The 12192-nt window shown below is 41.6% G+C and overlaps 2 protein-coding genes across 2 annotated transcripts in view; both read left to right on the forward strand.

Moving 5' to 3' along the window:
• Window positions 1-5443, forward strand: part of txlnbb (taxilin beta b) — a 9943-nt gene extending 4500 nt beyond the window's left edge. Inside the window, exons 2-10 of the mRNA XM_015060918.1 lie at window positions 1072-1343; window positions 1608-1699; window positions 1799-1969; window positions 2568-2762; window positions 3064-3183; window positions 3266-3340; window positions 3432-3524; window positions 3652-3747; window positions 4877-5443. Coding sequence (XP_014916404.1) covers window positions 1109-1343; window positions 1608-1699; window positions 1799-1969; window positions 2568-2762; window positions 3064-3183; window positions 3266-3340; window positions 3432-3524; window positions 3652-3747; window positions 4877-5368 — 1569 coding nt within the window. The 5' untranslated portion in view covers window positions 1072-1108 and the 3' untranslated portion in view covers window positions 5369-5443. The remainder of the gene's footprint in view (window positions 1-1071; window positions 1344-1607; window positions 1700-1798; window positions 1970-2567; window positions 2763-3063; window positions 3184-3265; window positions 3341-3431; window positions 3525-3651; window positions 3748-4876) is intronic.
• Window positions 5444-8434: 2991 nt separating this feature from the next.
• slc22a3 (solute carrier family 22 member 3) lies at window positions 8435-12002 on the forward strand. Its single transcript, XM_015060920.1, has 6 exons — window positions 8435-9683; window positions 10883-10986; window positions 11088-11242; window positions 11428-11596; window positions 11704-11821; window positions 11895-12002. The coding sequence occupies exons 1-6, from the start codon at window positions 9288-9290 to the stop codon at window positions 12000-12002; spliced, it is 1050 nt and encodes a 349-aa protein (XP_014916406.1). The 5' UTR covers window positions 8435-9287.
• Window positions 12003-12192: the final 190 nt, after the last annotated feature.

Genomic DNA, 12192 nt, shown 5'->3' on the forward strand with positions numbered 1-12192 from the left:
CACAGTTGAAAATGAGGAGCTGACATTCACAGATGACATTGAAATAAAATCCAGTCCAACATCTGGTTTGAGGCGATTCCTCTGGAACCTGTTGGAGGAAAAATATCCCAAAGATGTGGCTTTAACCTAACAGAGCTCTGTGGTTCCTCCTATCAGCCTGAAGTTTCTCATTCTGAGGTCATCAAACCAAAGTTCAGATCTACCATGACTGACTGACACCTGCTGGTTTGCAACCAGCTTCTGACTGAGAAACCAGTAACCTCCTCCCAGTGTCAGAATGTCACCGAGGAAGAAACTGCATCAGGTTTTCTATCACTTTAATATGTCTGCTGTATAACTGACATATATTTGCATTATTGCTTACAATTTTCATATGTCCATATCGTGTGGTGGAGCTCAGCCGGCTGGTCAGAGAAAAAGTAGATCCTGATCTCAAAAACTTTGGGCACCTCCGAGCTAAAGTGACTAACGTGATTTTAAGGCCACCAAAGAGGAGATTAACAACAATAAACATTACAAAACACTGAACATTTGGTCAAAATGGATGACTTGTCCATTCTATGTGCCTTGTACAATCACAAAGCTAACATGCTAACATGGATGTTTTAAATGGTGAGAGAAAGTCACCATTTAAAACATCACAATACATCCATCTCTAACTCGACTCACTGACATTAACAGTATTTCGCAACATAATATCGCTGTCTCATCTTGTCTTATTTCTTCCTGTGGAACAGCTTCAGCTAAGTCTGATGTGGTTGTTCAGATCAAAATGGCGGAAGAACAATGAGGTTTCTTCTAGTTTCTTCTTGACGTCAACAAACAGCATCTGGGTTAAACAAGCAATTCAGCGTTTTAATTATTTATTTATTGTCTCTGAATCAAAAAGCAGCAAATATATAATAAGTAATAAAACTGGATATTTCAGATCTGTGAAAGTGATATATATATATGCAACAAAATAGCTTAAATTGCAGCAGCCGTTGAGACATATTTGTCATAAAGACATTTCTTATCAGATCTTTCTCTCGCCGTTTCCATGTTGAAACGTTGTCATGCTCTCTATTACAGAGCCGCGTCGCTCCCTCGTTTGCGCTCGCTGAGGATTATGGAGGCTTGTCAGGAGAGCGGCCCCGCCCCCACCGGTCCTGGAGCGTCTCCGGCCGAGGATCGCCACATTGACCTGACAGAGGACCTGGGCCAACAGCTGGAGGACATCATTAGCACCTACCAGGCAGCCCAGATCCCAGCTGAGCCAGAGGACACCGAGGAGGTCACAGCTGCCAAAGAGCCAGATGCCCGCAAGGACCAGAAACTAGAGAAGAAAATGCTCAAAAATCTAGGTCTCGTTATTTCTTCTTTCCTGAATGTTGCATCAATTTTAAGTTCCATGGCTTCGGATTCAGCTCAGTCAGCAAAAGTCCTATAGTTTTACTGAAACTGATAGTTCTGTGAGCTCATCTGTCAGGTATAATACTATACTGAACCTTTTGTACACGGTTTTAGTCACTTAGGGGATTTTTTTCCCACAGTGTGGGTTACACAGCTTGTGTAATTTTACATCTTTACACATTGTTGACAATGATGGATGATGTCTGACTGCTCAGGTAAGGAGGCCATGCTGCTAATGCAAAGTTTGAACAAACTCGACACTCCAGAGCAGAAACTGGAAACCATCATAAAGAAGCACGCTGAGCTGGTGAGTAACAGGAAAATCGACGTACAGCTCCCCACGATAATCTGATGAACATTTGATGAATTTGTGTGTGTGTGTGTGTGTGTGTGTGTGTTTCTCCAGCTAGAGGAGCATCGCAGTGACCAGAAGCAGATGAAGATGTTGCAAAAGAAGCTGCTCCAAGTGATGAAGGAGAAGGACCAGCTGCAGAGCGAGCACAGCCGGGCGGTGCTGGCTCGCAGCAAACTGGAGGGGCTCTGCAGGGAGCTGCAAAGGCACAACAAGACCTTAAAGGTACGTCACTTCTGACGTCATTCAGAAACATTCGAGCGTTAACGATCCAAGAGTCAAACCTGAGAGCCATGCTGGTGTTAAAATAGCAGGTGGCGTCAACATAAACCGCATTAGAAAGCTCAAGATACGGACAGTGGTTTGCAAAAGTATTCACGTCACTTGAACTCCGACTTTCACTTTACTTCTTCAAACTTTCACATATTTTGTCGGGATTGTGTGTGAAAGAAAAACACGAAGGAGAACAATATTGCAAAGTGGTAGGAAAATGGACAAAGTTTTTCAGAGAACTTCGAGTGTTCACTCTTTAATACTTTGCAGATGGTGTCACCGTGGGCTGCAAGTATAACTGTCTTGACGTTTTACCTGAGTGAGGTTGGCTGCTCCATCTTCTTCAAATTAAATGAAATTTGCGCCGCTATTATGTTAAAGATATTGATACGTTTCTAGAGGTCATCAAAGGTCAAAGAGCCCCCACAACATTTACAAATTCACACAAAATATTGTGTCGATCAACTGTGCTAAGTTTGTGCTGGTCTGCGCTGCAAAAAGTACTGTGGAAATGCTGTGCTAAGTACTAACGCTCCTCCCTGACCCGTAGGAGGAGACGCTGCAGCGGTGCAGAGAAGACGACTTAAAGAGGAAAGAGATCACCACCCATTTCCAGGGGACCCTGAGCGACATCCAAGCCCAGATAGAGGAGCACAGCAGCCGCAACACCAAGCTGTGTCAGGAGAACGGCGCCCTGGCAGAAAAACTCAAGGCCCTCATTGCACAATATGACCAGCGAGAGGCGGTATGGAGCTTACCACACACACAGCCGTCGACTCTGTGCCAGACTCAAAGAGCAGATACAGTACATCACAGAAAGGCCAAACCATACTCTCACTCTGCGCCAGAGGGGGGAAAGAGTACACGTTAATTTGACGCAATGTGCTCACGCAATCCCTGACCCATCTGCATCCACGCATTCATTACCTTTCACCCTGGTCTTACTTCTATTAGACACAGTAGTCCAGCCAAGCCTTAATCCGAGCGAGAAGTGAAATATCTCTCTGCGTAAAAGCGACTCATAAATCCCCTTGATTGTCTACCAGAACTTGGAAAAGGTTTTCAAGCACAGAGACCTGAAGGAGAAACTTCTGGAAACCAAGCTAGAGCAGGCCAATCTGATCCTGAAGGAGGCCGAGGGGAAGCACAAGCTGGAGAAAGAGCTCGTACGTCCAGTGAATCATGTTTGGGTTATGAGTAAGTGTGAGTCTGCATGTATTAACGTGGGATGTGTTGATACCACAACAGCTTCTTAAACAAGTGGCGGAGTACAAGCTGCAGCTGAGCGGCCTGAAGGAGCAAGAAACAGACATGAGGAGTCAGGTAGGCCAACCGGTTGCCATCTGCAACATTTGTTTGTTTTATTTCAGTTTTAGATTGTTTTTCTTCTAATGATTTCGTCAACTCTTCCCAGCTTGACATGTACTCCAAAAAGTTCGACGAATTCCAAGGTACGGTGTCGAAGAGCAACAGCGTCTACAGCGGCTTCAAACAGGACATGGACAAAGTAAGAACGGCTTTTTGTAATGTTTCCTTCTAGTTCCCGTCACTTGCAAAGCAAAAATAGAATGATCCGCCCAGATTTTTAGAAACAAGAAAAGTGTTTAGCAGTGTGCTATATTTGTATTGTTTAGATGGCCAAGAAAATGAAGAAGCTGGAGAAAGAGTGCCATTCATGGAAGACGCGCTTTGACAGCTGTAACAAGAATCTCATTGACATGGTGGCTGATGTAAGCAACAATTTTCAACAAACTTGAGTGTATTATAAGGATTTTATAGACCAACACTACCTCCCCTAACACATCAGACAGGTTAAGTGATAAACCAAACGGAAAACACCTGCTACCATCATCCCCACTGTTAACAAGGCGGCCTGCGGTAGACTCGAGCTCTGAGAATGTTTAGCGCCCCCTGCTGACACAACAGCACGTTTAGGTGGTACAGGTCAACAAGTGCACCAGTTGTATACTAACAAACCAAAGCCTTCATAATTTGAAAGTCTGTTAACAATCAGTGTTTGAAATATTTACTTAATAATCTACCTCAGCTGGTTGTTTACAGCGCAAGCAATTTCCGGTAAGCATCACGGACAAATGTTGGCGATTGGGTAAAGTCTAATGGTGCGTTCACACCAAACGTGTTGCGCCCGTCAAAAACCAGTTCGACTTGTGCACATTGAATGCAGAAGCTTGACATTTCGCTCTACACGTAGCGTTTTGCGCATCTGGTTTATATTCAAAGTCTAAGTGGAGGCACGTCAGACATGTGGGATAGCCGTCTAGCCGTTGTTTTCCGTTGGACGCTCTAAGCGGTTCAAATCACGCTGTGCTAGACGCTCAAAACGTGCCACAATGGTCTTGACGCAACTCCACATAGACTTTGAATGTAAACCAGACCCGCTTGACGATTAAAACACATTTGGCGTGAACACACCATAACACTTCAAGAGACCACAACTCCAGGAAGCAATTGTGTCTCAATAGCTAAGGGTCCAGATCCTCTGTATGAAGTAAAGCACAGCATACGGGGTGGCTTTTTACCAGGCTAAGTTAGCAACATAAAAATCAGCAAATTCCGCCAATTTCCAACTTGCAAAAGGAAATTGTTCAACTCTGGTGTGACGTTATTCCCTGATCTGACGTCCGACTTCCCAGACAAATGTAACGTAGCATAATTGAGATAAACTTTGCCAGCAGCGGCCCTGAAATAAAATGCTGCTCAGGGTCTCATGCGCCTTTGGGATGGTCTTTGGCCTAGCACATACATTTTCAATAAAAACATTGATGTTTGTTGTTGTAATGTAAGAAAATACCTCAGTTAGAGAGAACTGCAAGAGTTTTGTCTGTGTCATCTCAACAGAGAACCATCAAGGAAAAGGAGTTTGAGCTTCTCACTATCAAGAACCAGAAGCTCGAGAGTCTTTGCAGGGCTTTACAGGAGCAAAGGAAGAACCTATCTAAGCAGGTACAGGGAGCTCAACCAGACAAACACACTGATGAGCAAGCGCAGAAGGAAGGCGGTGATGTGCCGGAGGCTGCTACAGATCAAAAAGAGGATCATCCAGCTCAGGACACAGGAAACCCCGCCTCTGCTGAATCACCAGTGCAAACAACTCCGCTAACCGAGGCACTGGCTAAACTGAAGGCTGAGCAGGCTCTACTGAAAGAGATCGCTGGTTCTTTCACAATATCTCACACGACACCCACAGAATCAGCAGATAGTCAGTCACATGGACTCTCCGAGGGCATCGAAGGGCCAGAGGAGAAGCAGGGAGAGGAGAGCAAACACCAGGACGTCCACGAGGATCAAAATCAAGAACAGCGAGATCGGGAGATGGAGTCAGTTGATTAATGCAGAAACCGCTGCGACACAAAACCCGCTGCATGTCAGAATACAAAAAATATTAATAAAAAAACCCCAACGTGAGCTTTGTCTTTATTGTCCGTTCATCATGCCATGTGTAAAGGTTGAGGTTGCTTTTAGATTTTACCACAAGAGAATTATACACGTGGAGTTTTAAGCATTGTTAAGAATAGAATGAGCCTTTGTTTTTAGGCCAACATTCAGAACTTTTCATGAAGAAAAGTGAGATTAAAACTCCTAGAACTGCAAAAGGGAGAGATGCCCAAAACCCACCTAGAAACCAAAAAGTTGGGCATCTCTCGTTCTGTGGCCTAATGAGAGATGCCCAACTTTCTGGTCTCTAGATGTCTCTCATGTTTGGAACAGAAACAGCTGTCTACATATGGCTAAAAAGGGCTAAAGAGTCTGTACGTCGGCACAACTAAAGAATACCACCAAAGCATGAACTCTCGTTGGGTATTAGGTAGACAGTACTGCAGGGAAGACCCTTATGGTGCGTTCACACCTAAAGCGTTTTGAGCATCAGGCGCGTCTGGTTTACATTCAAAGTCTATGTGGAGGTGCGTCGAGGGCCGTTGCGGCGCGCTCTGAGCGACTGAAACGTCAAGAGCGTCCAATGGAAAACATCAGCTAGAGCTAACGCATCTGACGTGCTCTTGAGGCACCTCCACATATTTTTTGAACGTAAACCAGACAGGTGAAGCAATAGGTCTAGAACAAAATGAAAAGCGTCTGCATTCAAATTGCAGACGCATCGAATTTGAAGTGTCAGACGTCTTTTTGACACAGTAACGCTTTTGGTGTGAGCGCACAATTAGACCTTCAGAACTGCCTCAAGTCTTTGTGGCATAGAGTCAACAAAGTGGCAGAGACATTCCTCTGAGATTTTGGTCCATATTGACGTGATTTGTTGGCTGCACATTCATGACATCAATCTTTCATTCTACCTCACCCCAAAGACGCTCTGTTGGATTGAGAACTGGTGAACGTAGAGGTCATAGCATCACAATGACCTTGAGCTAAGCATGCATTTTCTAATTTATCAAAAAATGTTTCAGGGAAGTTAAATAATTATTAAAAACGTGTTATGCAGTTTTTCACAGACTGGCCTCTTGAGGACATTTGAAGTGTAAAAAGTTGCGTATCTCTTTAAAGTGCCACATTTTAAAAAGTACACGACTAGTTTCTTATGCCAAGACGCTCACATGTTTTGTTGAAAGCAGCAGAGCTCTGCTGGACCTCGCTGAGAAAGAGAGCAAGGAAGGTAGGCGGGCAGCGTTTTGTGAGGCCAGACAAGCGCACATAAAAATAGACGGCGGACACAGTGTTCTGCAGTTGGCTGCCAATTTATGGGGGCAGCTTGATTGGTGGACGCAGGAGGCCTGTCAGTCAGTACACATCAGAGTCTAAATGCATGTATTTTGTGTCAAACTGGTTTTTGAAAGGAGATCATTAGTCAGAAAATGCAGACAAAGCTAAACCAGTCAAGTTTGTAACAGGGTGTTTTTTTATATGTGTAAAGCTGTTTATGTCTTTATTTTTCTTTACTGCAAATTATCCTATAGACAAAAATGCTGATTCATTAGTACAATTTTGCATTTTCATGTGAAACAATGTGAAATGTTAAATGTTTTCTTAATTTTTGATTTCTATAACATATTTCAAAACATTAACAAAAACTACTACACCTTATGAATTCCTTGTACACCAATTTTTATGACTTACGGCACAATTGACAACTATTTCTAATAGTCACAGCAAACATTACCACCAAGTGTTTTATTGACAAATCTAAATTGAAGATAAAGACACATTTAGAGAATGAAGTGTGGATTTTTACAGCTGGATTAAAAAAATATACAAAGTAGTTTACAATTGTGTCAAAAAAAAGACTGCTAATTGCGTTTTGTGTGGTTTTTTTTTTTTGTTTTTTTTTTTGGTAAATTACATTACATGAGGCATTAGAAAGAAAACATGCTAGAAAGAATAAGTTTAAAAAAAACATGAAAGTAAATAGGGAAAACTGAGGGAAATACAAAGAGACTAGCTCAAATGAACTTGAATCAATCACTTAATGCCTTATGGTGACTAAAGGCAGAGATTTAAAGAACCAGAAAACTTTAAACTTTACACTAGCTGCCATTTGAAACCAACTCTTAGGCCCAAAATTGGGATAAAATAATAAGTCATATTAGTATCATAATCGAATCTCTTGAGTGTGAAATCAAATACATGCTTCCTCTAGTCATGTTTGACATAGCTAATTTAGCTTTAGCTCATTTAGCTAAAGCAAGTTGAAACCTTTACTCTTTCATTTTGATGCTAATAAAAATTGCTTCCAGCTGCGTTGCTTTGCGGGAAGCAGTGGGGAAATTTCGACAGCTAAGGGCGAGTTATTAAAATATGTTTTGAGAAAAGAAAAAAAGCCCCGTAACATCAAGGCTGCTGTCAGAAAGGTGAAGCTTTATTAGCTTTTATTGGGTGCAGCTAACGTGGCCCAGGTGCAGAGAGGCAATGAATTATGACTACTTACCGCGAAGTGTGAAAACGCTGGACGGAAACCTTCAGCTAAGCGGTCTTTTTTTTTTTTTAAATCGAAATCGCCACTTATCATCGCCCAGACAGGAGCGTGAGTCTGATTAAATGTGCCTCGGTACGGATAGGTGTGCCGTCCATTTCTGAACGGCAGTATTTCATGTCCGCTTTGTTCTTTGCAGAAAGTGACACTGCAGGAATATCTTTTTGGTAGAGGTAGAAAGACATCGCTGGTGCTACTCCGGTCTGCATGTTTACATGTTCTGACCTCATAAAGAAGTGGACCAGCTTCTGACGGTCACTTTATAAATAAATTGTTGCTTCCTCTTACCTCGAAAAATATATTCACACCCCTAGAAATGTTTCAGTTTTTTTCTAACTTACACTGCAAAAACACAAAATCCTAAGTATTTTTGGTCTAGTTTCCAATGCAAATGTATCAGAACACTTGAAATTAAATTAAACATACAAGTAACTTTCCAGCAAGATATATTTGCTCGTTTTATGTCAATAAATCCTTAAAACCAATGAAAAAGTACTAGCTGTAAGTGAAATAGAGTGGAACTTGTACTCTTTCAGCAATATTAAGGAATGATTTACCTAAAACACGCTCCAATATCTTTAAAAAAAGTTACCTGTAAGTTGGTTTTGTTTTATTTCAAGTGTACTAAGATGTTTGCACTAAAAAGTGGATTGGATTTTGTAAGATTTTGTGGTTTTGCAATGTGGAGCCATGAACGTCACCGTTTGAATTTTTTATTATTTTTTTTAACTCTAATTCTTCTGGGTAAAACGGCTCAAGTTCACCCAGGCTTGATCAGGAGTCATCGGCTTTCTGTCTGGACTTTGACTAGGCCCTTCTAATAATGCTTTGATCTATACCAATACATTGTAGCTCCTGCGGGAAGGAGAAGTGGAAGGTCAGTGCTTTCCCCAGTATGAAATCTTCTGTATTTTCTGACAAGTTTTCTCCCTTATTAGCTCTATCCATCTCTTCATCAACTCTGACCAGCAGAGAAGCAACTTCATATTTTTAATGTGCATTGTAATCGTTCCCCCCTGGTGGTCAACTCTTTTGGAAACCAGTTAAATATTGTGTACAGAACAAGCAAACTGCTCTGCCGCAGTCCTGCCCAGAGGCCCAGAGGCTTGGATTCTTTGATAAAGCTGCTTTTTATGAAATTCAAAGCTTCCTCACTTAGTTTCTGGAAAAGATAACCAGTAGCCCAGGAGATACTTAGAAAGATCAAGAGATTTTGATCAACCACTGGTTGTTCTCTCGTCTATTTAAAAACCTGACTCTTGCTTGGCCTTGTCAGAGTGCGGCAGCTCCAGCAGACCCAGTTGGTGCCACGCAGAGAAACTGGCACGCATGGCCAATGTGGACAAACTTCTGGAGCACATAGGAGACTTTGGACCCTTCCAGAAGAAGATGGTCATACTTGGGTCTCTGCCATTGGTCTTCATTCCGTTCGTGTTTGTTGGAGTCGTCTTCCTGGGCCACACTCCGGACCACTGGTGCTGGAGCCCCGGGTCCGAGCAGCTCCTGCAGGAGTGCGGCTGGACAGAGGTCAAGGTGCGAGAAGTTACCGTTCCCCACGGCGAAGAGGCCGGATCCTTCAGCCGCTGCCAAACGTTTGCCGTGAACTGGAGCCAAAGCTGGAACAGATGCGAGGCGTTTGAGCAGGAGCTGACTTTAAACGGATCCCATGCTGTGCCGTGTGACGGATGGATGTTTGATAAGAGTCACAAAACTACAGTTTCTGAGGTTGGTACATTATCTGTCTGATAATAAAAAGATTTAGAAATGTAAACTATGAGACAGAAATCAGCAGGAAAGACTAAGCTTGGTTTCTCTAGAAGGTTCCCTGTGGATGAGAGCTGCTTTAGCTCTACTTAGAAGTCTGCCTGCAATGCCACATAATATCCATGTGACCATGCAACAGGAACCAAGCTGTCCCTCAGCTAAAAATAAAACAGTGTACAAACTTTCTGAGAAAACCTCTGACACTTTTAGGTATTTATCTTAACTGTCTGGAGATGTTTCCTTGGGAGAATATTTTAATTGTTGGCATTTTTGTCCCCCCGTAAATCTAAAGTTTTAGTTTACATCTGAAAATATTTTCTCATTGTGCCATGGTGCAGTGCTTTACAGAAGCTGTGACTCCCTGTAAGGTTCCCCTTACTTGCTATTATACTTGCAGAGTCGGGTAGTGACTAGTTACATGTACCTGAGTACATTTTTGGAAAAAAATTACTTTTAGGAGGATTTTTACTGTGCTGTACTTTTTACTTTTACTCGAGGGATTTTATTGTGAAGTATCACTACTCTTACTTTAGTAAAATTTCTGGATATTTTCTACCCACAGTGAGAATCTTCACTAAATGAAGAACAAGCTTGTTTTCACCTGAAATTCACCAGACACACCTTGTAAAGTTTCATAAGTTTTATATTAAAATAAATTGATTTAGAACCATTTTTCTTTTTTTTTTTGGTTTTGTTTTCTTTTGGTATATTTATGTTTTGGTCCATCTGATGAAATATTTTTTAACTATTTAAATGATTGATGTTTTGATCAATTACTCATACCTGAGTAGCCTTTTCACCAAATAAATTTTTATTCTCGAGTAATTTCTTTAGCGGCTACTATTTTACTTTTACCCGAGTACAAGTTTTGGGTATACTGCGTAGTTGCAGCAAAAACTATTTCTACAAAGTACTCACTTACTGTTCAGTTTTCTTTGTAAAAAAAACAAACAAACAAACAAAAAAAAACATTGAAAAACAACATTTTCCTCCTCTTTCACAAGAATGCCCAACTTCTTGTTGGTCTATCAATTAAAACCTCAATGAAATTGATAGAAAATGCCAAAAGAAAATCAATACTTTGTGAATACTTGCATAATAGTTTTATACGGATACATAATCATATTTGTAAAAGCCGGTTATGATCTGCTTCCTCTTAGTTTTCACTGGTGTGTGAAAAAGCCTGGCTTGCTGACCTAAATCAGGTGTTCCTGGCTTCTGGGTTTTTTACTGGAGCTTTCGTGACTGGCTATGTGGCTGACAGGTTCGTTTCGCCCCACCACCTACCAACTTTTTACTTCATTGTGTCTTAAAATGAGCTCTGAAGGGCTGCAACAGCAAACATCTACGTTGGGTTTTTCGCAGGTTTGGCAGAAAGCCATGCGTCGTTGCCTCGATGCTCGGCCTGGGACTCACTGGAGTTGGGATCATGCTTTCACCATGGTATCCGCTGCTGCTCTTCCTGCGGTTTCTGCAGGGATTTTGTGGAAAGGGAGCGTGGACAGCCACTTATGTTCTCGGTAGGCGCTAAATGTTCACAAGCATCACCTTGAGCTATCATCTCTAGTTTATCTTTAGTGAAATTAGGTCCAGTGTGATGTCAACAAAGCAGCTCAGGTTATTTTAAATGTAGTTCAGAACTAAATGACTGTATTTTAATACATTAATGTATAGCTCTGTTGTCTAAAGCTCTCATATTTTTCAGTGGTTGAGTTTTTTGGAGCAGAAAACAGAAAATTTGTATCTATGGTCGGTCGGAGTTTCTACTCCATCGGTATGGTGATTCTGCCGGGCCTGGCTTACTCTCTGGTCTCCTGGAGGAACCTGCAGCTGGCTATGAGTCTTCCTTGCTTCCTGTTTGTCTTTTACTATTGGTATGACATTTATTTATTTATTAAGAAAGCATCACAGGAGCTCAAAGATTTATAGCACGTTGAATACAGGTTTTTTTTGTTTTTGTTTGGTGTATTTTTCTTTCAAGGATTGTCCCAGAATCTCCTCGCTGGCTGTTTTCTAGAGGAAGAAGCAGAGAGGCCATAAAAGTTGCTTCAGACATGGCGAAATGTAACAATAGAGTTTTGCCACATAATCTTCAAGAGGTATTTGGAAGTACTGCCTGTGTTTTATTATGACTTAGTAGCCATAATAAAATCTTACTGGAATATATTTCAGATGATTTCTTTGGAGGAAAAGAAGGAAGCACCTTCAGTGTCTTTCAAGGATTTATTTCGGACACCAAAGATAAGAAAAAACACACTGATTTTAACTTATGCCTGGTGAGTCAGTTTAGTCACAAGTATTAGCCGCGTTTCCATTACAAATGTGCGCAAATTATTGTCGATATTAATGCTAATGCTAATGAAACACAATTTCGCAATCAGAGATGCAATTAAAATCTCACGGGAAAAGTTTGTTCACGCGATAATTCATTAAAAAACATGTTATGCCATAATGCTCCAACCACTTCCTG

The sequence above is a fragment of the Poecilia latipinna genome, unplaced genomic scaffold, assembly GCF_001443285.1.
Source record: "Poecilia latipinna isolate Pla-1442-1.1 unplaced genomic scaffold, P_latipinna-1.0 Scaffold1755, whole genome shotgun sequence".
Taxonomy (NCBI): domain Eukaryota; kingdom Metazoa; phylum Chordata; class Actinopteri; order Cyprinodontiformes; family Poeciliidae; genus Poecilia; species Poecilia latipinna.

Excerpts from the sequence above, each read along its gene's own strand:
- slc22a3 (XM_015060920.1), top strand. The coding sequence starts at position 9,288 with ATGGCCAATGTGGACAAACTTCTGGAGCACATAGGAGACTTTGGACCC. Across the intron at positions 10,987-11,087 it reads ACTGGCTATGTGGCTGACAG|GTTTGGCAGAAAGCCATGCG; the intron begins GTTCGTTTCGCC and ends GGTTTTTCGCAG. Across the intron at positions 11,597-11,703 it reads CTGTTTGTCTTTTACTATTG|GATTGTCCCAGAATCTCCTC; the intron begins GTATGACATTTA and ends TTTTCTTTCAAG.